General features: G+C 51.4%; 1 protein-coding gene across 2 annotated transcripts; it reads right to left on the minus strand.

Annotated features, from left to right (window-relative positions):
• Positions 1–1,592: 1,592 nt before the first annotated feature.
• Positions 1,593–21,504, minus strand: TRIM72 (tripartite motif containing 72). Of its 2 annotated transcripts, none has more exons than XM_075318601.1 (8): positions 21,375–21,504; positions 20,366–20,399; positions 8,707–9,103; positions 7,748–7,843; positions 7,339–7,569; positions 6,712–6,734; positions 6,513–6,631; positions 1,593–2,655 (listed from the first exon to the last, which is right to left on the minus strand). In XM_075318601.1, the coding sequence occupies exons 3-8, from the start codon at positions 9,100–9,102 to the stop codon at positions 2,090–2,092; spliced, it is 1,431 nt and encodes a 476-aa protein (XP_075174716.1). In that variant the 5' UTR covers position 9,103; positions 20,366–20,399; positions 21,375–21,504; the 3' UTR covers positions 1,593–2,089. The 2 variants fall into 2 exon arrangements, with proteins under 2 accessions (XP_075174716.1, XP_075174717.1); XM_075318602.1 differs by lacking the exon at positions 21,375–21,504 and adding an exon at positions 21,173–21,254.
• Positions 21,505–21,590: the final 86 nt, after the last annotated feature.

Consider the following 21,590-nt stretch of genomic DNA (forward strand, 5'->3'; position numbering starts at 1 on the left):
GCATGGGACATTGTGAGGAGGGGCAGCATGCATGGGACATTGTGAGGAGGGAGCAGCATGCATGGGACATTGTGAAGAGGGGGCAGCATGCATGGGACATTGTGAGGAGAGAGCAGCATGCATGGGACATTGTGAGGAGGGGGCAGCATGCATGGGACATTGTGAGGAGGGGGCAGCATGCATGGGACATTGTGAGGAGGGGGCAGCATGCATGGGACATTGTGAGGAGGGGGCAGCATGCATGGGACATTGTGAGGAGGGGGCAGCATGCATGGGACATTGTGAGGAGGGGGAAGCATGCATGGGACATTGTGAGGAGGGGGAAGCATGCAAGGGACATTGTGAGGAGGGGGCAGCATGCAAGGGACATTGTGAGGAGGGAGCAGCATGCATGGGACATTGTGAGGAGGGGGCAGCATGCATGGGACATTGTGAGGAGGGGGTAGCATTCATGGGACATTGTGAGGAGGGGGCAGCATTCATGGGACATTGTGAGGAGGGGGCAGCATGCATGGGACATTGTGAGGAGGGGGCAGCAAGCATGGGACATTGTGAGGAGGGAGCAGCATGCATGGGACATTGTGACGAGGGAGCAGCATGCATGGGACATTGTGAGGAGGGGACAGCATGCATGGGACATTGTGAGGAGGGGGCAGCATGCATGGGACATTGTGAGGAGGGGGCAGCATGCATGGGACATTGTGAGGAGGGGGCAGCATGCAAGGGACATTGTGAGGAGGGGGCAGCATGCATGGGACATTGTGAGGAGGGGGCAGCATTCATGGGACATTGTGAGGAGGAGGCAGCATGCATGGGACATTGTGAGGAGGGGGCAGCATGCATGGGACATTGTGAGGAGGGGGCAGCATGCATGGGACATTGTGAGGAGGGGGCAGCATGCATGGGACATTGTCCTCACATCATGCTGCTCCCTCCTCACAATGTACAGATCATATTTCATAATCGAGGAAGGTGTGGTGCATATACAGTAGTTTATAAGGGAGGGCAGTGTGGTGTTTATTAGGGGCAGTGTCACAGTCACAGTATATAAGTGGGGACGGTGTGGTGGGAATATTTTATACTCATGCTATGTTTTGATGTGCCTGTGGTGATTCCCATTGGGGGGGGTTCGTTTCTTATTGATACTTTTTAAAGTGTGCTACAGAGTAGATCTGCCTTAAACAGATGTCGTGTGCGAAAACTCAGTTTTACGTTGTCACTAAGGGGCGCGACCACTTAAAGTGCCTAGGGCAGCATGAAGGCAAAATACAGCCCTGTATAGGGGTATATAGTATATAGGAGTGAGGTGTGCGGAGGGCTCAATCACAACTGGGGATGTATATATTGCTCTCCTACTGAAGGGGTTAATCCCCGCATCGGGAGGTGATCGGCGCTGCTGACAGTCACTACAATCACTGCAGGGAGGATTGTGCTTGGCATTCAGGCTCCATTGGAATGAATGGGCCAGAGCTGCAGTACCAGACACAACCTGTGCACAGGGGGGCGCTGATTTACTGTTTACGGTATAGTATGTGACTACAAGTCCCAGCATGCTCTGCACCGCTATGGATTCTACATAAATCACTCAGTAGTTCTGGTGGGAAACATTTTATTGATGTAAAAGTCCTCATGCACCAATACAGAGAGGATCGGGGTCTGGGGGATCCCGAGGAGCGGGGGAGATCTGTGCGGGATCCCGAGGAGCGGGGGAGTTCTGTGGGGAATCCCGAGGAGCGGGGAGATCTGTGGGGAATCCCGAGGAGCGGGGAAGATCTGTGGGGAATCCCGAGGAGCGAGGAAGATCTGTGGGAGATCCCGAGGGGGATCCTGAGGAGCGGGGGAGATCTGTGGGGGATCCCGAGGAGCGGGGGGATCTCAAGGAGGGGGGGGGAGATCTGTGGGGAATCCCGAGGAGCGGGGGAGATCCCGGGGAGTAGGGAAGATCTGTGGGGAATCCCGAAGAGCGGGGGAGATCTGTGGGGAATCCCGAGGAGTAGGGAAGATCTGTGGGAGATCCCGAGGGGGATCCCAAGGAGCGGGGGAGATCTGTGGGGGATTGCTTACATCTACGTGGGCATCTCCTGGGCCATCACTGGCCTCCGGGGGGCACGTAGAACTTCAGGGGCTGGCCGTTCTTGCCTTTGTCGTGCCAGCAAACATCGAAGAAGGGATGGAGGCGGCCGGAGAATCGCTCGTGGAAGGTGTACATGAGCTTCACATTGTCCTCATCCCCGGAGTCAAAGAAGGACACCACGCCATCGGAGAAGCTCAGGTAGATGCCGATCTTCTCCGGCCGCCCGTCCACGCGGAGCAGACGCGGCTCTTTGGCCTCGGCGTGGGCCTCATAGACCTTCCCTTCCTTGCAGCCCATGATCCAGAAGCCGTTGGAGGGACTGGCGTGAAGTTTGCCTTTGCGGTTGGCGGTTTCGGAGATGACCCCCAGCGCCCACCGGGGCTTGTCCTCCACCAGCACCTCCCAGTAGTGCTCCCCTTCTGTGAAGCTTTGCTTGGTGACCAAACAGTTGCCTTTGTCGAAGCGTCCGGCATCGTCGGACACCGGCTGCTTGTGGTCAGAACACTCCACCGATTTACCGGTTTCCGAAACCACCAGGTTCTGCTGAGCCGAGTCCGGGTCAAACGCCAGGTTCTCCAGAGCTGGAAAGAAAGGAAAAATGTATAAGGCCTAAAACACACTTCCGCATAAGAAATGTACGTGTCTCACGTTCCGTTTTTCGGGTCAGTGTTCCGTTTTTTATGGGCGTTTCTCCGGTACGTATGACATCCGTGTGACGGCGTATACTAGCCGTGTGCGTGTGGAATGTCCGTGTGTAATGTCCGTGTGTGTTGCACAATGTCGTTGATACAGGTTGGCAGACAGAGTTGCACGATCAGAACTTCACCCGACTTCATCCTCATACCGCGGCTCTGTCTGGGTGTCGCGTACTGATTAGCTGTCACCCGTGAAGGGCTCACCAGTGACCGCTAATCCCCTGAGTGACTGCAGTGAGCAGCGCGATTAGCGCTGCTGTCACTCAGGTTACCCGCGGCCAGCTGGAGTCCTCCACCCCGAGACCGCAACTCACCTGTGACTTCATCGCTGTCACTCGGGCGACTTGCTGTCACAGTTGGAGGATCCAGCGGTGGTCGCGAGTAACCTGAGTGACAGCTCAGCTGATCGCGATACTCACCTCAGTTGCTGCGTGGAGCTGTCAGGAGCGGCGGTGTTCTTCTGCAGCTCCTGTCACCATCATGTAGCAGAGCTGGAAGTGACACGGGACCTCCGTGGATTACGCCGGACATGGAGGGGTATTTGGGGCATAAGAAATTGGTGAACGAGGGAATTTGTTCGTGTTTTTTATTGCAAATAAAAGATTTTTCGGGTGTGTGTTTATTAACGTTAACTTGCAGGTTAATCATTGGGGGTGTCTCATAGACGCCTGACATGATTAATCTAGGACTTTTTGGCAGCTATGGGCTGCCATTAACTCCTTATTACCCCCATTGCCAACGCACCAGGGCAAATCGGGAAGAGCCGGGTAGAGTCTCAGAACTGTCGCATCTAATGTATGCGGCAATTCTGGGCGGCTGCTGACTGATATTGTTAGGCTGGGGGGCTCCCCATAACGTGGAGCTCCCCATCCTGAGAATACCAGCCTTCAGCCGTATGGCTTTACCCTGGCTGGTATCAAAATTGGGGGGACCGCACGCCGTTTTTTTTTAATTAATTAATTATTTTACTGCACAGTATAGACACGCCCACCGGCGGCTGTGATTGGCTGCAGTGAGACAGCTGTCACTCAGCGTGGGGGGCGTGTCTGACTGCAACCAATCATAGGCGCCGGTGGGCGGGGGAAGCAGGGAATACGAGATTGATTAATGAGCGGCCGGCTTTTTCAAATTAATTGAAGTCTCGTATCTTTGGCACAGCTGTTCCTCGCCGCGCTGGTCACCGGGGATCGGTGAGTATGCGACAGGGGAAGATACAGACCGAGCGCCAATGTAAGTATGACTGGGAACAGCAGGAAAAAGGTAAGTATACTGAATTTAATAAAAAAACAAACGACATCATTCGTTTAAAAATGCACACGGACGGTACGTGCTGAACACGGAAATGCTACGTGTGCCGTCCTTGCAGGCACAGACCCATTGACTTTAGCGGGTCTGTGCCTGCGTGCTGACCGCCAAAAACAGACATGTCGTCCGTGTGGGAAAACGCACACACGTACTAACCACACGGACACACGTTCCGTGCGATTTTACATGTGTGTGCCATCTACCATAGAGTAACATTGGTCAACGTGTCTCCGGTACGTGATAAAAACGTACCAAACACGTACCGGAGGCACGGATGTGTGTTGGGGGCCTAAAACAAAGATTCTGAGGAGGAAAAAAAACACAAACCCTTCTGGCCACAACTGGAGGAGGAGAGGCTTGTGGTGAAAGGTATTGAGTGACTGTGCTGCCACCAGGTTGTCACGGCCGGTACTGCGCCTGATGGATTTCTCAGAATGTGACTGTGCTGCCGCCTGGTGGTCACGGCCAGTACTGCACCTGATGGATTTCTCAGAATGTGACTGCTGCCGCCAGGTGGTCACGGCCAGTACTGCGCCTGATGGATTTCTCAGAATGTGACTGTGCTGCCACCTGGTGGTCACGGCCAGTACTGCGCCTGATGGATTTCTCAGAATGTGACTGTGCTGCCACCTGGTGGTCACGGCCAGTACTGCGCCTGATGGATTTCTCAGAATGTGACTGTGCTGCCGCCTGGTGGTCACGGCCGGTACTGCGCCTGATGGATTTCTCAGAATGTGACTGTGCTGCCGCCTGGTGGTCACGGCCAGTACTGCGCCTGATGGATTTCTCAGAATGTGACTGTGCTGCCGCCTGGTGGTCACGGCCAGTACTGCGCCTGATGGATTTCTCAGAATGTGACTGTGCTGCCACCTGGTGGTCACGGCCAGTACTGCGCCTGATGGATTTCTCAGAATGTGACTGTGCTCCACCTGGTGGTCACGGCCAGTACTGCGCCTGATGGATTTCTCAGAATGTGACTGTGCTGCCGCCTGGTGGTCACGGCCAGTACTGCGCCTGATGTATTTCTCAGAATGTGACTGTGCTGCCGCCAGGTGGTCACGGCCAGTACTGCGCCTGATGTATTTCTCAGAATGTGACTGTGCTGCCGCCAGGTGGTCACGGCCAGTACTGCGCCTGATGTATTTCTCAGAATGTGACTGTGCTGCCGCCTGGTGGTCACGGCCAGTACTGCGCCTAATGGATTTCTCAGAATGTGACTGTGCTGCCGCCTGGTGGTCACGGCCAGTACTGCGCCTGATGTATTTCTCAGAATGTGACTGTGCTCCACCTGGTGGTCATGGCCAGTACTGCGCCTGATGGATTTCTCAGAATGTGACTGTGCTGCCGCCTGGTGGTCACGGCCAGTACTGCACCTGATGTATTTCTCAGAATGTGACTGTGCTGCCGCCTGGTGGTCATGGCCGGTACTGCGCCTGATGGATTTCTCAGAATGTGATCTGCTGCCGCCTGGTGGTCACGGCCAGTACTGCGCCTGATGCATTTCTCAGAATGTGACTGTGCTCCACCTGGTGGTCACGGCCAGTACTGCACCTGATGTATTTCTCAGAATGTGACTGTGCTGCCGCCTGGTGGTCACGGCCGGTACTGCACCTGATGTATTTCTCAGAATGTGACTGTGCTGCCGCCTGGTGGTCACGGCCGGTACTGCGCCTGATGTATTTCTCAGAATGTGACTGTGCTCCACCTGGTGGTCACGGCCGGTACTGCACCTGATGTATTTCTCAGAATGTGATTGGCTGTCACCTGGTGGTCATGGCCGGTACTGCGCCTGATGTATTTCTCAGAATGTGACTGTGCTCCACCTGGTGGTCATGGCCGGTACTGCACCTGATGTATTTCTCAGAATGTGACTGTGCTGCCGCCTGGTGGTCACGGCCGGTACTGCGTCTGATGTATTTCTCAGAATGTGACTGTGCTGCCGCCTGGTGGTCACGGCCGGTACTGCACCTGATGTATTTCTCAGAATGTGACTGTGCTGCCGCCTGGTGGTCACGGCCGGTACTGCGCCTGATGTATTTCTCAGAATGTGACTGTGCTCCACCTGGTGGTCACGGCCAGTACTGCACCTGATGTATTTCTCAGAATGTGACTGTGCTGCCGCCTGGTGGTCACGGCCGGTACTGCACCTGATGTATTTCTCAGAATGTGACTGTGCTGCCGCCTGGTGGTCACGGCCGGTACTGCACCTGATGGATTTCTCAGAATGTGACTGTGCTCCACCTGGTGGTCACAGCCAGTACTGCGCCTGATGTATTTCTCAGAATGTGACTGTGCTGCCGCCTGGTGGTCACGGCCGGTACTGCGTCTGATGTATTTCTCAGAATGTGATTGGCTGCCGCCTGGTGGTCACGGCCAGTAATGCACATGTTGTATGTCAGAGGTCACCGCCCCTGATTTCGGCTTTGCACTGTTCTCACCTGGCATCAGTGCCCGGAACATCTTCCTCCACACCTGGAACTTGAACTCGTCGGAGATGATGGGCAGCTGGATGTCCAGGCGTCCGGGGAGCGGAGACTCGGATAGGATCTTCCCGAGCCTGTACACGGGAGGTGGTAATAATAAATCCGGCTGCGTCTCACTGTGGGAGGGTGACATATAGAGACACGAGGGACTTACCTGGCCGTCACCACACAGAATTTCTAGAAAAAGGGAAAAAAAAAAGATCAGCGGAGCAAAATCTTATCTCTGCTCATAGAAAGGCATCGGCCATGTAACCGTCCACCACATGCGCTGCCAGATCTCGCCTCACGGGGTACGAGCACCCAAATCCAGGAGCCTGACATCTAACCCCAATCCTAATCCATCCCACCCCAACACTGACCCCAACCCCTACACCCGTTGCTAAGGCTAAAAGGACCTCCAGCCTCTCCATCCACCGACCAAGTCTATGGTGGTCTCCTGAGCCCCCCAGGAGAGCAGGACAAGCCGCTGCCGGAGCGGTCTGGAGGGGATCTAGGGATGTACAGAGCACTCCGGGGTCGGTCAGCGGCTTCTTACCTGTACACCCAGTTTTCCCCTCTTCCTCACCCCTACTGATATCTAGCTGTAATGCTGACATCGCTCCCTACCACTGCCAGTCACAGACAGAAAAGGGCCCCTGTGCAAGAGCAGTATATGGGCCCTTTGCAGCCCAAGGGCTCGTCACCTGCTATGGAGGTAGATGTGGCCCCCATAGCTCTTGGGCCCCTGGGTGGCCGCACAGCACTGGCATGTCTGCCCCCGCACCCTATCACCCCCTATTACCCTCAGGAACTCGGTCTGCTCCTGCTCCTCCACGTCTTTCAGGACCCCTTCCATCTGACCCAGCTGCTCCACATAATGGGCCAGACTCTTCCGCTCCCCCAGCAGCGCTCCGGAGGCGTTTATCTCGGCTTTGTCGGCTTCTCGGAATAGCGAGGCCTCCATGATGTCCAGATAGGAGCGCATGGTGTTCAGCTGATCCCGCACACTGGACTTAAAGCGGGAGACGGTGTCCTGTAATGGGAAATATACGTCAGATAGAACAGGGGGCATCTGATGGGGGAGGGGCGATACATGGACGGGTCCGGGGCAAAATCAGCCGCAAATACAGAGATACTGGATGTATGAGCACCCCATACACAAGATGTGAGAAGAGGTGTATAGTGCAGGCGATGGCCGGAGCAGCGCTCACCTTCACTTCAGACACCTGTCTGTCCAGCAGCGCCACCGTCTTCTCCTTCCGTAGTCGTGCTTCCTGCAGGAGAACCTGCTGCTGAGGAAGCTGCCTCTGTAATGGGAGCAAGACGTCAGAACCTCATACCATCCTGTATTATCCTCCAGAGCTGCACTCACTATATAATAATAAATAATAATAAAAAAGTATTATACTCCAGAGCTGCACTCACTATTCTGCTGGTGCAGTCACTGTGTACATACATTACATTACTGATCCTGAGTTACCTCCTGTATTATACTCCAGAGCTGCACTCACTATTCTGCTGGTGCAGTCACTGTGTACATACATTACTGATCCTGAGTTACCTCCTGTATTATACTCCAGAGCTGCACTCACTATTCTGCTGGTGCAGTCACTGTGTACATACATTACATTACTGATCCTGAGTTACCCCCTGTATTATACTCCAGAGCTGCACTCACTATTCTGCTGGTGCAGTCACTGTGTACATACATTACATTACTGATCCTGAGTTACCTCCTGTATTATACCCCAGAGCTACACTCACTATTCTGCTGGTGCAGTCACTGTGTACATACATTACTGATCCTGAGTTACCTCCTGTATTATACTCCAGAGCTGCACTCACTATTCTGCTGGTGCAGTCACTGTGTACATACATTACTGATCCTGAGTTACCTCCTGTATTATACTCCAGAGCTGCACTCACTATTCTGCTGGTGCAGTCACTGTGTACATACATTACATTACTGATCCTGAGTTACCTCCTGTATTATACTCCAGAGCTGCACTCACTATTTTGCTGGTGCAGTCACTGTGTACATACATTACTGATCCTGTATTCTACTCCAGAGCTGCACTCACTGTTCTGATGGAACGGTCACTGTGTACATACATTACTGATCCTGTATTATACTCCAGAGCTGAACTCGCTGTTCTGCTGGTGAGCTCACCTTCATCTTGGCGTGTGCCTCGGTGGCGGTGATGATGTTGTGGCCCTTGTGTTTCCCCAGGGAGGCGCACACCCCGCAGATCAGCTCCTTGTCCTGCTCGCAGAAGACGCTCAGCGGGTCCAGATGCTCCAGGCAGTGACCCTGCGGCACCTGCTTGAAGCTTTGGACCAGATGTTCCAGCTGCCGGTTGATGTGGAGGGTCTCCGGTCGGGATGGGGCTTGGCAGATAGGGCAGAGGGTGGAGCCACTTGGGTCCTGGCCCTTGGGGGCCCCGATCAGGCAGTTCTGGCAGAACGTGTGCCCACATTCCGGGGTGACGGGGGATCGGAAGAGCTCGAGGCAGAGCTGGCAGGTGAGGTCGTTCTGCATGCCCTGCACTAGCTGGGGGTTCGCCATTCTGGGGGCAAAGAAGCAGCAATTAGCGATGTTCATTACTGAGCTTTGGGGGGTCTCAGGTTAGGGGCCCCCACGGCTTCCTAGTACGTAAGGGCTGTGGCATTATGTCAGCATAAACATGCACTGATCACTGGGGAGTGATGTGATGAATGCAATACCGTACATGACCTGTGGACAGTGGTGGCACCACCCGCTTGAAAGCAGCAATGTGTCCAAATCCTGTACCATCCCTTTAAGATGAGGCCTGGATTGTTTAATCAGGAGCTGCCAGGACAAGGCTGGAAATGACAGGAATTCCGGGAGGGGCGGCCGGCACTTTAAATAGAATATTGGGAAAGGCCGGAGAGGTAGAGTTACCCCGGAGGAATCAGCGTAAGGAGGAGCACTGCGCTCCGGCCACACAGTATACACCGACCGCCATATAGTAACACAGTCCTCCATGTGTGACCGCAATCAGCACATGTATAAAACCTCCATTCTTTACACTGCAGGCTGCAGCCAACTGACCGAATATTAATGCAACGTACCAACAACATAATACAACTGAGGTGAAGGCGACTGTAGGACGGGGGTACAAGCTATTACTGCCTGTTATCAGCCATTACTAGTGAGAGGAGACTACAATCTATTACTCCCTGTTATCAGCCATTACTGGGGGAGGGGACTGTAGGACAGGTGATTACAATGTACTCCCTGTTATCAGCCATTACTGAGGAGAGGCGACTGTAGGATGGGGGTGCAAGCTATTACTCCCTGTAATCAGCCATTACTAGTGAGAGGAGACTACAATCTATTACTCCCTGTTATCAGCCATTACAGGGGGAGGGGACCTACAATGTATTACTCTCTGTTATCAGCCATTACTGGGGAGTGGTGACTGTAGGACAGGGGTACAAGCTATTACTCCATGTTATCAGCCATTAGTGGGGGCGGCGACTGCAGGACAGGGGTACAAGCTATTACTCCCTGTTATCAGCCATTACTGGGGGGAGTTGGCTGTAGGACAGGTGACTACAATGTATTACTCTCTGTGATCAGTCATTTTTACGTGGGGCAGTGATCAGCAGATTGCTTCATACACTGACAAGCAAAAGGGTAACAATGTTTTGCACTTTTGCCTTTCAGGCTCCATATCTCTCCATCCTCTACAGCTCTGAGCGTGAGACGACCCTCATCTTATAGACAATCATCTCGGCTTCTCATACATAAATGTGACTGCAGATATTTAGTATATGATTAGTTCTGCAGTTTCTCATCACTACATTGTTACTGTTTTGCTCCTGGTTCCTGTACACTACAAATCACAACCTGTTCTCACATTCCTGAATAGCTCAATGTGCTATTAGGTTGATTCCCAAGGGAAAGGTCACTGGTTCGAATCGAGGAGCCTCCATGAAGAAGATTTCCCATGAAAAGAGACACAGCATCATCCAGCTCATCGATAGCGGTCTCTCGGTCAAGAAAATTGCCAAACTGCACCATGTGAGGCCATGACAGGGGGAAGAATAAAAAAATGAAGAAGTCCATCCATTCAAAAGCCAAGAGGTGATGTCCAGGCAAAATACCGGAGTCATCAAGGTCTATCAGATCTGGTGACACCCGGCAGTGGAGACGGCTCGCCTGCTCCATAATAGTGACATCACACACGTCCATGAAGCACCAAGCGACGCGCGTTACACAAGTCTGGAATGGTGGCCCGAAAAAAGGGGAAGAAGCCGCGACTGCAATATCATAAGAAGCGTCTGCTTGAGATTACGAAAAGTGGAAGGTTGGAAACGGAGGATTTGGAACAATGAGATGAAAGTCAATAGACAGCTCTGATGGGGGAAAATGGGTCCGAAAGAAACAAGGGAAAAAAGGGGAAAACGGATCGAGAAATGGAGGGAACGGATACGTTCGGTGGAGGAAGCCTGATGATATGGGGGTGTTTACAGCCAAAGGTGATGGATGGTGGCCTCAATGCTGAGATATATGTGAGGATCCTACAAGACGAGTTACTTCATGCACTCGAGTACTATGGGTATGAAAAAAACGACATAGTGTTCCAGCAGAACAATGACCCCAAGCATACAGCGAGATTGGGGAAGAACTGGGTCAATGACAATGAAGTAGAGGAGCTGGATTGTCCCCACAGCCCCCAGACCTCAACCCAATCTAACACTTGTGGGGGAAGAAAAAGCTGCATACATCCCCAAATGAGGCGACCAGTATACACCAACACTGGGAACATGGAGAAGAGACCTGACCAGTATACACCAACACTGGGAACATGGAGAAGAGACCTGACCAGTACACACCAACACTGGGAACGTGGAGAAGAGACCTGACCAGTATACACCAACACTGGGAACATGGAGAAGAGACCTGACCAGTACACACCAACACTGGGAACATGGAGAAGAGACCTGACCAGTATACACCAGCACTGGGAACATGGAGAAGAGACCTGACCAGTATACACCAGCACTGGGAACATGGAGAAGAGACCTGACCAGTATACACCAGCACTGGGAACATGGAGAAGAGACCTGACCAGTATACACCAGCACTGGGAACATGGAGAAGAGACCTGATCAGTATACACCAGCACTGGGAACGTGGAGAAGAAACCTGACCAGTATACACCAACACTAGGAATGTGGAGAAGAGACCTGGCCAGTATACACCAGCACTGGGAACATGGAGAAGAGACCTGACCAGTATACACCAGCACTGGGAACATGGAGAAGAGACCTGACCAGTATACACCAGCACTGGGAACATGGAGAAGAGACCTGACCAGTATACACCAGCACTGGGAACATGGAGAAGAGACCTGACCAGTATACACCAGCACTGGGAACATGGAGAAGAGACCTGACCAGTACACACCAACACTGGGAACATGGAGAAGAGACCTGACCAGTATACACCAGCACTGGGAACGTGGAGAAGAGACCTGACCAGTATACACCAGCACTGGGAACATGGAGAAGAGACCTGACCAGTATACACCAACACTGGGAACATGGAGAAGAGACCTGACCAGTACACACCAACACTGGGAACGTGGAGAAGAGACCTGACCAGTATACACCAGCACTGGGAACATGGAGAAGAGACCTGACCAGTATACACCAGCACTGGGAACATGGAGAAGAGACCTGACCAGTATACACCAGCACTGGGAACATGGAGAAGAGACCTGACCAGTATACACCAGCACTGGGAACATGGAGAAGAGACCTGACCAGTATGCACCAGCACTGGGAACATGGAGAAGAGACCTGACCAGTATACACCAACACTGGGAACATGGAGAAGAGACCTGACCAGTACACACCAACACTGGGAACGTGGAGAAGAAACCTGACCAGTATACACCAACACTGGGAACGTGGAGAAGAGACCTGACCAGTATACACCAACACTGGGAACGTGGAGAAGAGACCTGACCAGTATACACCAACACTGGGAACGTGGAGAAGAGACCTGACCAGTATACACCAACACTGGGAACATGGAGAAGAGACCTGACCAGTATACACCAACACTGGGAACGTGGAGAAGAGACCTGACCAGTATACACCAACACTGGGAACGTGGAGAAGAGACCTGACCAGTATACACCAACACTGGGAACGTGGAGAAGAGACCTGATCAGTATACACCAACACTGGGAACGTGGAGAAGAGACCTGACCAGTATACACCAACACTGGGAAGGTGGAGAAGAGACCTGATCAGTATACACCAACACTGGGAAGGTGGAGAAGAGACCCGACCAGTATACACCAACACTGGGAACGTGGAGAAGAGACCCGACCAGTATACACCAACACTAGGAACATGGAGAAGAGACCTGACCAGTATACACCTACACTGGAGAGGTGGAGAAGAGACCTGATCAGTATACACCAACACTGGGAACGTGGAGAAGAGACCTGACCAGTATACACCAACACTGGGAAGGTGGAGAAGAGACCTGATCAGTATACACCAACACTGGGAAGGTGGAGAAGAGACCCGACCAGTATACACCAACACTGGGAACGTGGAGAAGAGACCCGACCAGTATACACCAACACTAGGAACATGGAGAAGAGACCTGACCAGTATACACCTACACTGGAGAGGTGGAGAAGAGACCTGACCAGTACACACCAACACTGGGAAGGTGGAGAAGAGACCTGACCAGTATACACCAACACTGGGAACGTGGAGAAGAGACATGACCAGTATACACCAACACTGGGAACATGGAGCAGAGACCTGACCAGTATATACCAACACTGGGAACGTGGAGAAGAGACCTGACCAGTATACACCAACACTGGGAACATGGAGCAGAGACCTGACCAGTATACACCAACACTGGGAACCTGGAGAAGAGACCTGACCAGTATATACCAACACTGGGAACGTGGAGAAGAGACCTGACCAGTATACACCAACACTGGGAACGTGGAGAAGAGACCTGACCAGTATACACCAACACTGGGAACGTGGAGAAGAGACCTGACCAGTATACACCAACACTGGGAACATGGAGCAGAGACCTGACCAGTATACACCAACACTGGGAACATGGAGCAGAGACCTGACCAGTATACACCAACACTGGGAACCTGGAGAAGAGACCTGACCAGTATATACCAACACTGGGAACGTGGAGAAGAGACCTGACCAGTATACACCAACACTGGGAACGTGGAGAAGAGACCTGACCAGTATACACCAACACTGGGAACGTGGAGAAGAGACCTGACCAGTATACACCAACACTGGAAACGTGGAGAAGAGACCTGACCAGTATACACCAACACTGGGAACATGGAGAAGAGACCTGACCAGTATACACCAACACTGGGAACGTGGAGAAGAGACCTGACCAGTATACACCAACACTGGGAACGTGGAGAAGAAACCTGACCAGTATACACCAACACTGGGAACGTGGAGGAGAAGAGACCTGACCAATATACACCAACACTGGGAATGTGGAGAAGAGACCTGACCAGTATACACAAACACTGGGAACGTGGAGAAGAGACCTGACCAGTATACACCAACACTGGGAACGTGGAGAAGAGACTTGACCAGTATACACCAACACTGGGAACGTGGAGAAGAGACCTGACCAGTATACACCAGCACTGGGAACATGGAGAAGAGACCTGACCAGTATACACCAGCACTGGGAACATGGAGAAGAGACCTGACCAGTATACACCAACACTGGGAACATGGAGAAGAGACCTGACCAGTACACACCAACACTGGGAACGTGGAGAAGAAACCTGACCAGTATACACCAACACTGGGAACGTGGAGAAGAAACCTGACCAGTATACACCAACACTGGGAACGTGGAGAAGAGACCTGACCAGTATACACCAACACTGGGAACATGGAGAAGAGACCTGACCAGTATACACCAACACTGGGAACGTGGAGAAGAGACCTGACCAGTATACACCAACACTGGGAACATGGAGAAGAGACCTGACCAGTATACACCAACACTGGGAACGTGGAGAAGAGACCTGACCAGTATACACCAACACTGGGAACGTGGAGAAGAGACCTGACCAGTATACACCAACACTGGGAACGTGGAGAAGAGACCTGACCAGTATACACCAACACTGGGAACGTGGAGAAGAGACCTGACCAGTATACACCAACACTGGGAACGTGGAGAAGAGACCTGACCAGTATACACCAACACTGGGAACGTGGAGAAGAGACCTGACCAGTATACACCAACACTGGGAACGTGGAGAAGAGACCTGATCAGTATACACCAACACTGGGAACGTGGAGAAGAGACCTGACCAGTATACACCAACACTGGGAAGGTGGAGAAGAGACCTGATCAGTATACACCAACACTGGGAAGGTGGAGAAGAGACCCGACCAGTATACACCAACACTGGGAACGTGGAGAAGAGACCCGACCAGTATACACCAACACTAGGAACATGGAGAAGAGACCTGACCAGTATACACCTACACTGGAGAGGTGGAGAAGAGACCTGACCAGTACACACCAACACTGGGAAGGTGGAGAAGAGACCTGACCAGTATACACCAACACTGGGAACGTGGAGAAGAGACCTGACCAGTATACACCAACACTGGGAACATGGAGCAGAGACCTGACCAGTATATACCAACACTGGGAACGTGGAGAAGAGACCTGACCAGTATACACCAACACTGGGAACATGGAGCAGAGACCTGACCAGTATACACCAACACTGGGAACCTGGAGAAGAGACCTGACCAGTATATACCAACACTGGGAACGTGGAGAAGAGACCTGACCAGTATACACCAACACTGGGAACGTGGAGAAGAGACCTGACCAGTATACACCAACACTGGGAACGTGGAGAAGAGACCTGACCAGTATACACCAACACTGGGAACGTGGAGAAGAGACCTGACCAGTATACACCAACACTGGGAACGTGGAGAAGAGACCTGATCAGTATACACCAACACTGGGAACGTGGAGAAGAGACCTGACCAGCATACACCAACACTGGGAAGGTGGAGAAGAGACCTGACCAGTATACACCAACACTGGGAAGGTGGAGAAGAGACCTGATCAGTATACACCAACACTGGGAAGGTGGAGAAGAGACCTGACCAGTATACACCAACACTAGGAACATGGAGAAGAGACCTGACCAGTATACACCTACACTGGAGAGGTGGAGAAGAGACCTGACCAGTACACACCAACACTGGGAAGGTGGAGAAGAGACCTGACCAGTATACACCAACACTGGGAACGTGGAGAAGAGACCTGACCAGTATACACCAACACTGGGAACATGGAGCAGAGACCTGACCAGTATATACCAACACTGGGAACGTGGAGAAGAGACCTGACCAGTATACACCAACACTGGGAACATGGAGCAGAGACCTGACCAGTATACACCAACACTGGGAACCTGGAGAAGAGACCTGACCAGTATATACCAACACTGGGAACGTGGAGAAGAGACCTGACCAGTATACACCAACACTGGGAACGTGGAGAAGAGACCTGACCAGTATACACCAACACTGGGAACGTGGAGAAGAGACCTGATCAGTATACACCAACACTGGGAACGTGGAGAAGAGACCTGACCAGCATACACCAACACTGGGAAGGTGGAGAAGAGACCTGACCAGTATACACCAACACTGGGAAGGTGGAGAAGAGACCTGATCAGTATACACCAACACTGGGAAGGTGGAGAAGAGACCTGACCAGTATACACCAACACTAGGAACATGGAGAAGAGACCTGACCAGTATACACCTACACTGGAGAGGTGGAGAAGAGACCTGACCAGTACACACCAACACTGGGAAGGTGGAGAAGAGACCTGACCAGTATACACCAACACTGGGAACGTGGAGAAGAGACCTGACCAGTATACACCAACACTGGGAACATGGAGCAGAGACCTGACCAGTATATACCAACACTGGGAACGTGGAGAAGAGACCTGACCAGTATACACCAACACTGGGAACATGGAGCAGAGACCTGACCAGTATACACCAACACTGGGAACCTGGAGAAGAGACCTGACCAGTATATACCAACACTGGGAACGTGGAGAAGAGACCTGACCAGTATACACCAACACTGGGAACGTGGAGAAGAGACCTGACCAGTATACACCAACACTGGGAACGTGGAGAAGAGACCTGACCAGTATACACCAACACTGGGAACGTGGAGAAGAGACCTGACCAGTATACACCAACACTGGGAACGTGGAGAAGAGACCTGATCAGTATACACCAACACTGGGAACGTGGAGAAGAGACCTGACCAGCATACACCAACACTGGGAAGGTGGAGAAGAGACCTGACCAGTATACACCAACACTGGGAAGGTGGAGAAGAGACCTGATCAGTATACACCAACACTGGGAAGGTGGAGAAGAGACCTGACCAGTATACACCAACACTAGGAACATGGAGAAGAGACCTGACCAGTATACACCTACACTGGAGAGGTGGAGAAGAGACCTGACCAGTACACACCAACACTGGGAAGGTGGAGAAGAGACCTGACCAGTATACACCAACACTGGGAACGTGGAGAAGAGACCTGACCAGTATACACCAACACTGGGAACATGGAGCAGAGACCTGACCAGTATACACCAACACTGGGAACGTGGAGAAGAGACCTGACCAGTATACACCAACACTGGGAACATGGAGCAGAGACCTGACCAGTATACACCAACACTGGGAACCTGGAGAAGAGACCTGACCAGTATATACCAACACTGGGAACGTGGAGAAAAGACCTGACCAGTATACACCAACACTGGGAACGTGGAGAAGAGACCTGACCAGTATACACCAACACTGGGAACGTGGAGAAGAGACCTGACCAGTATACACCAACACTGGAAACGTGGAGAAGAGACCTGACCAGTATACACCAACACTGGGAACATGGAGAAGAGACCTGACCAGTATACACCAACACTGGGAACGTGGAGAAGAGACCTGACCAGTATACACCAACACTGGGAACGTGGAGAAGAAACCTGACCAGTATACACCAACACTGGGAACGTGGAGGAGAAGAGACCTGACCAATATACACCAACACTGGGAATGTGGAGAAGAGACCTGACCAGTATACACAAACACTGGGAACGCGGAGAAGAGACCTGACCAGTATACACCAACACTGGGAACGTGGAGAAGAGACTTGACCAGTATACACCAACACTGGGAACGTGGAGAAGAGACCTGACCAGTATACACCAACACTGGGAAGGTGGAGAAGAGACCTGATCAGTATACACCAACACTGGGAAGGTGGAGAAGAGACCTGACCAGAATACACCAACACTGGGAACATGGAGAAGAGACCTGACCAGAATACACCAACACTGGGAACATGGAGAAGAGACCTGACCAGTATACATCAACACTGGGAACGTGGAGAAGAGACCTGACCAGTATACACCAACACTGGGAACATGGAGAAGAGACCTGACCAGAATACACCAACACTGGGAACCTGGAGAAGAGACCTGACCAGTATACACCAACACTGGGAATGTGGAGAAGAGACCTGACCAGCATACACCAACACTGGGAACGTGGAGAAGAGACCTGACCAGTATACACCAACACTGGGAACATGGAGAAGAAACCTGACCAGAATACACCAACACTGGGAACATGGAGAAGAGACCTGACCAGAATACACCAACACTGGGAACATGGAGAAGAGACCTGACCAGTATACACCAACACTGGGAACGTGGAGAAGAGACCTGACCAGTATACACCAACACTGGGAACATGGAGAAGAGACCTGACCAGAATACACCAACACTGGGAACCTGGAGAAGAGACCTGACCAGTATACACCAACACTGGGAACATGGAGAAGAGACCTGACCAGTATACACCAACACTGGGAACGTGGAGAAGAGACCTGACCAGTATACACCAACACTGGGAACATGGAGAAGAGACCTGACCAGTATACACCAACACTGGGAACATGGAGAAGAGACCTGACCAGTATACACCAACACTGGGAACCTGGAGAAGAGACTTGACCAGTATACACCAACACTGGTAACATGGAGAAGAGACCTGATCAGTATACACCAACACTGGGAAGGTGGAGAAGAGTCCTGACCAGTACACACCAACACTGGGAAGGTGGAGAAGAGACCTGACCAGTATACACCAACACTGGGAACGTGGAGAAGAGACCCGACCAGTATACACCAACACTAGGAATGTGGAGAAGAGACCTGACCAGTATACACCAACACTGGGAACGTGGAGAAGAGACCTGACCAGTATACACCAACACTGGGAAGGTGGAGAAGAGACCTGACCAGTATACACCAACACTGGGAAGGTGGAGAAGAGACCTGACCAGTATACACCAACACTGGGAAGGTGGAGAAGAGACCTGACCAGTATACACCAACACTGGGAAGGTGGAGAAGAGACCTGACCAGTACACACCAACACTGGGAAGGTGGAGAAGAGACCTGACCAGTATACACCAACACTGGGAAGGTGGAGAAGAGACCTGACCAATATACACCAACACTGGGAACGTGGAGAAGAGACCTGACCAGTATACACCAACACTGGGAACGTGGAGAAGAGACCTGACCAGTATACACCAACACTGGGAACATGGAGAAGAGACCTGACCAGTATACACCAACACTGGGAACGTGGAGAAGAGACCTGACCAGTATACACCAACACTGGGAACGTGGAGAAGAGACCTGACCAGTATACACCAACACTGGGGACGTGGAGAAGAGACCTGACCAGTATACACCAACACTGGGAACGTGGAGAAGAGACCTGACCAGTATACACCAACACTGGGAACGTGGAGAAGAGATCTGACCAGTATACACCAACACTGGGAACGTGGAGAAGAGACCTGACCAGTATACACCAACACTGGGAACGTGGAGAAGAGACCTGACCAGTGTACACCAACACTGAGAACGTGGAGAAGAGACCTGACCAGTATTCACCAACACTGGGAACATGGAGAAGAGACCTGACCAGTATACACCAACACTGGGAAGGTGGAGAAGAGACCTGACCAGTATACACCAACACTGGGAACCTGGAGAAGAGACTTGACCAGTATACATCAACACTGGGAACGTGGAGAAGAGACCTGACCAGTATACACCAACACTGGGAAAGTGGAGAAGAGACCTGACCAGTATACACCAACACTGGGAACGTGGAGAAGAGACCCGACCAGTATACACCAACACTAGGAATGTGGAGAAGAGACCTGACCAGTATACACCAACACTGGGAAGGTGGAGAAGAGACCTGGGATCAGATTTTGGTGGAGACATGCTTAAATCTGATGGAGAGACCGGAAGGATTGAGGCAGTGCTGAAAGCCAAAAGGTGGATTTACAAAACAGTAACAATGCAGTGATGAGAATCTGAAGAACTAATCATATGCTAAGCAGCTGCAGTCACATTTATGTATGAGAAGCCAAGATGACTGTCTATAAAGTGAAGGTTGTCTCACGCTCAAAGCTGTAGAGAATGGAGAGATATGGAGACTGAAAGCCAAAAGTGCAAAACATTGTTACCCTTTTACTCGTCAGTGTATTTCATCGCTCAGTGCTCGTCTTCAGATTGTGTAGGATAATGACATAAAATACAGAGACTGATGTAAAACTGAAAATGACTGGAAGTCTCACAGAGGTTAATGAAGAAATACCAACCTGCAAACAGTCAGAGACCTCACAGCAGATCACACTGTAAGAGAGAGAAGGTATTGGGAATCAATGAGGAGACAGAAGATCCATGAAGAGGCAGGGACCGCAGACTACTGGAGGCACTGACCAGGAAAGACCAACAGCAACCAGAAGAGACATCAACAGACCAACAGGGAGATGAAAGACACACAAAACAGACAACACTGACCTACACACACTAACAGAGACTGACAGACCAGGAGGAGACAGTAAGTTAAAAGAAGGGACAAAGCATAGAAGAGACAGAACGTCCAAAGAAAAGACAAAGACTAAAAGAAATAGAATGTCCAAAGAAAAGACAAAGACTAGAAGAGACAGAACAACCAGAGAAGAAACAAAGACTAGAAGAGAGAAAACGTCCAAAGAAGAGACAAAGACTAGAAGAGACAGAACGTCCAAAGAAGAGAAAGACTAGAGGAGACAGAACGTCCAAAGAAGAGAAAGACTAGAGGAGACAGAACGTCCAAAGAAGAGAAAGACTAGAAGAGACAGAACGTCCAAAGAAGAGAAAGACTAGAAGAGACAGAACGTCCAAAGAAAAGACAAAGACTAGAAGAGACAGAACGTCCAAAGAAGAGAAAGACTAGAAGAGACAGAACGTCCAAAGAAAAGACAAAGACTAGAAGAGACAGAACGTCCAAAGAAGAGAAAGACTAGAAGAGACAGAACGTCCAAACTACGGTAGAAGAGAAAGAACATCCATACAAGAGAAAAAGACTAGAAGAGACAGAACATCCAAAGAAAAAAAAAAAAAAAAAAAAGAAATAGACTGACCAGAGCGGAGATGGAGACTGAGACACCAGCAGACACTGACCGGGGGTGGTGGGCACACAAGCTGCTGCCCAGGAGGAATAGTAGTGGGCTACAGAGATGGCCACAGAGCAGAAGACGACGATGACGATGATCACACACGATAAATACCAACCACCAGAGATGGACAATGGCCAAATACAACCAGCAACAGCTGGAGACGCACCAGAAAGTTGTAGAAGTCGACCAGGATTAGGGGCCGCTATACAATGTCCAGGAGCGGGAGGAGGCAACTGCCAGTCCTGAGAGTCCAGAAGATATATCCTGGCCCCTCCACCCACAGCCGGTTATTTCTGACTCAGTTATCTGCCTCAGAACAGCTGAGAGTTAAAGAAAGCCAGGAGGCGTAAAGACAGATGTCACGTTACGTGGTGTCGGGTCT

This window comes from Anomaloglossus baeobatrachus, chromosome 7 (genome assembly GCF_048569485.1).
Source record: "Anomaloglossus baeobatrachus isolate aAnoBae1 chromosome 7, aAnoBae1.hap1, whole genome shotgun sequence".
In the NCBI taxonomy this organism is placed as follows: Eukaryota; Metazoa; Chordata; class Amphibia; order Anura; family Aromobatidae; genus Anomaloglossus; species Anomaloglossus baeobatrachus.

Excerpts from the sequence above, each read along its gene's own strand:
- TRIM72 (XM_075318601.1), bottom strand. The coding sequence starts at position 9,102 with ATGGCGAACCCCCAGCTAGTGCAGGGCATGCAGAACGACCTCACCTGC. Across the intron at positions 7,570-7,747 it reads GACAGGTGTCTGAAGTGAAG|GACACCGTCTCCCGCTTTAA; the intron begins GTGAGCGCTGCT and ends TTCCCATTACAG. Across the intron at positions 6,735-7,338 it reads AGCAGACCGAGTTCCTGAGG|AAATTCTGTGTGGTGACGGC; the intron begins GTAATAGGGGGT and ends CCCTTTTTCTAG.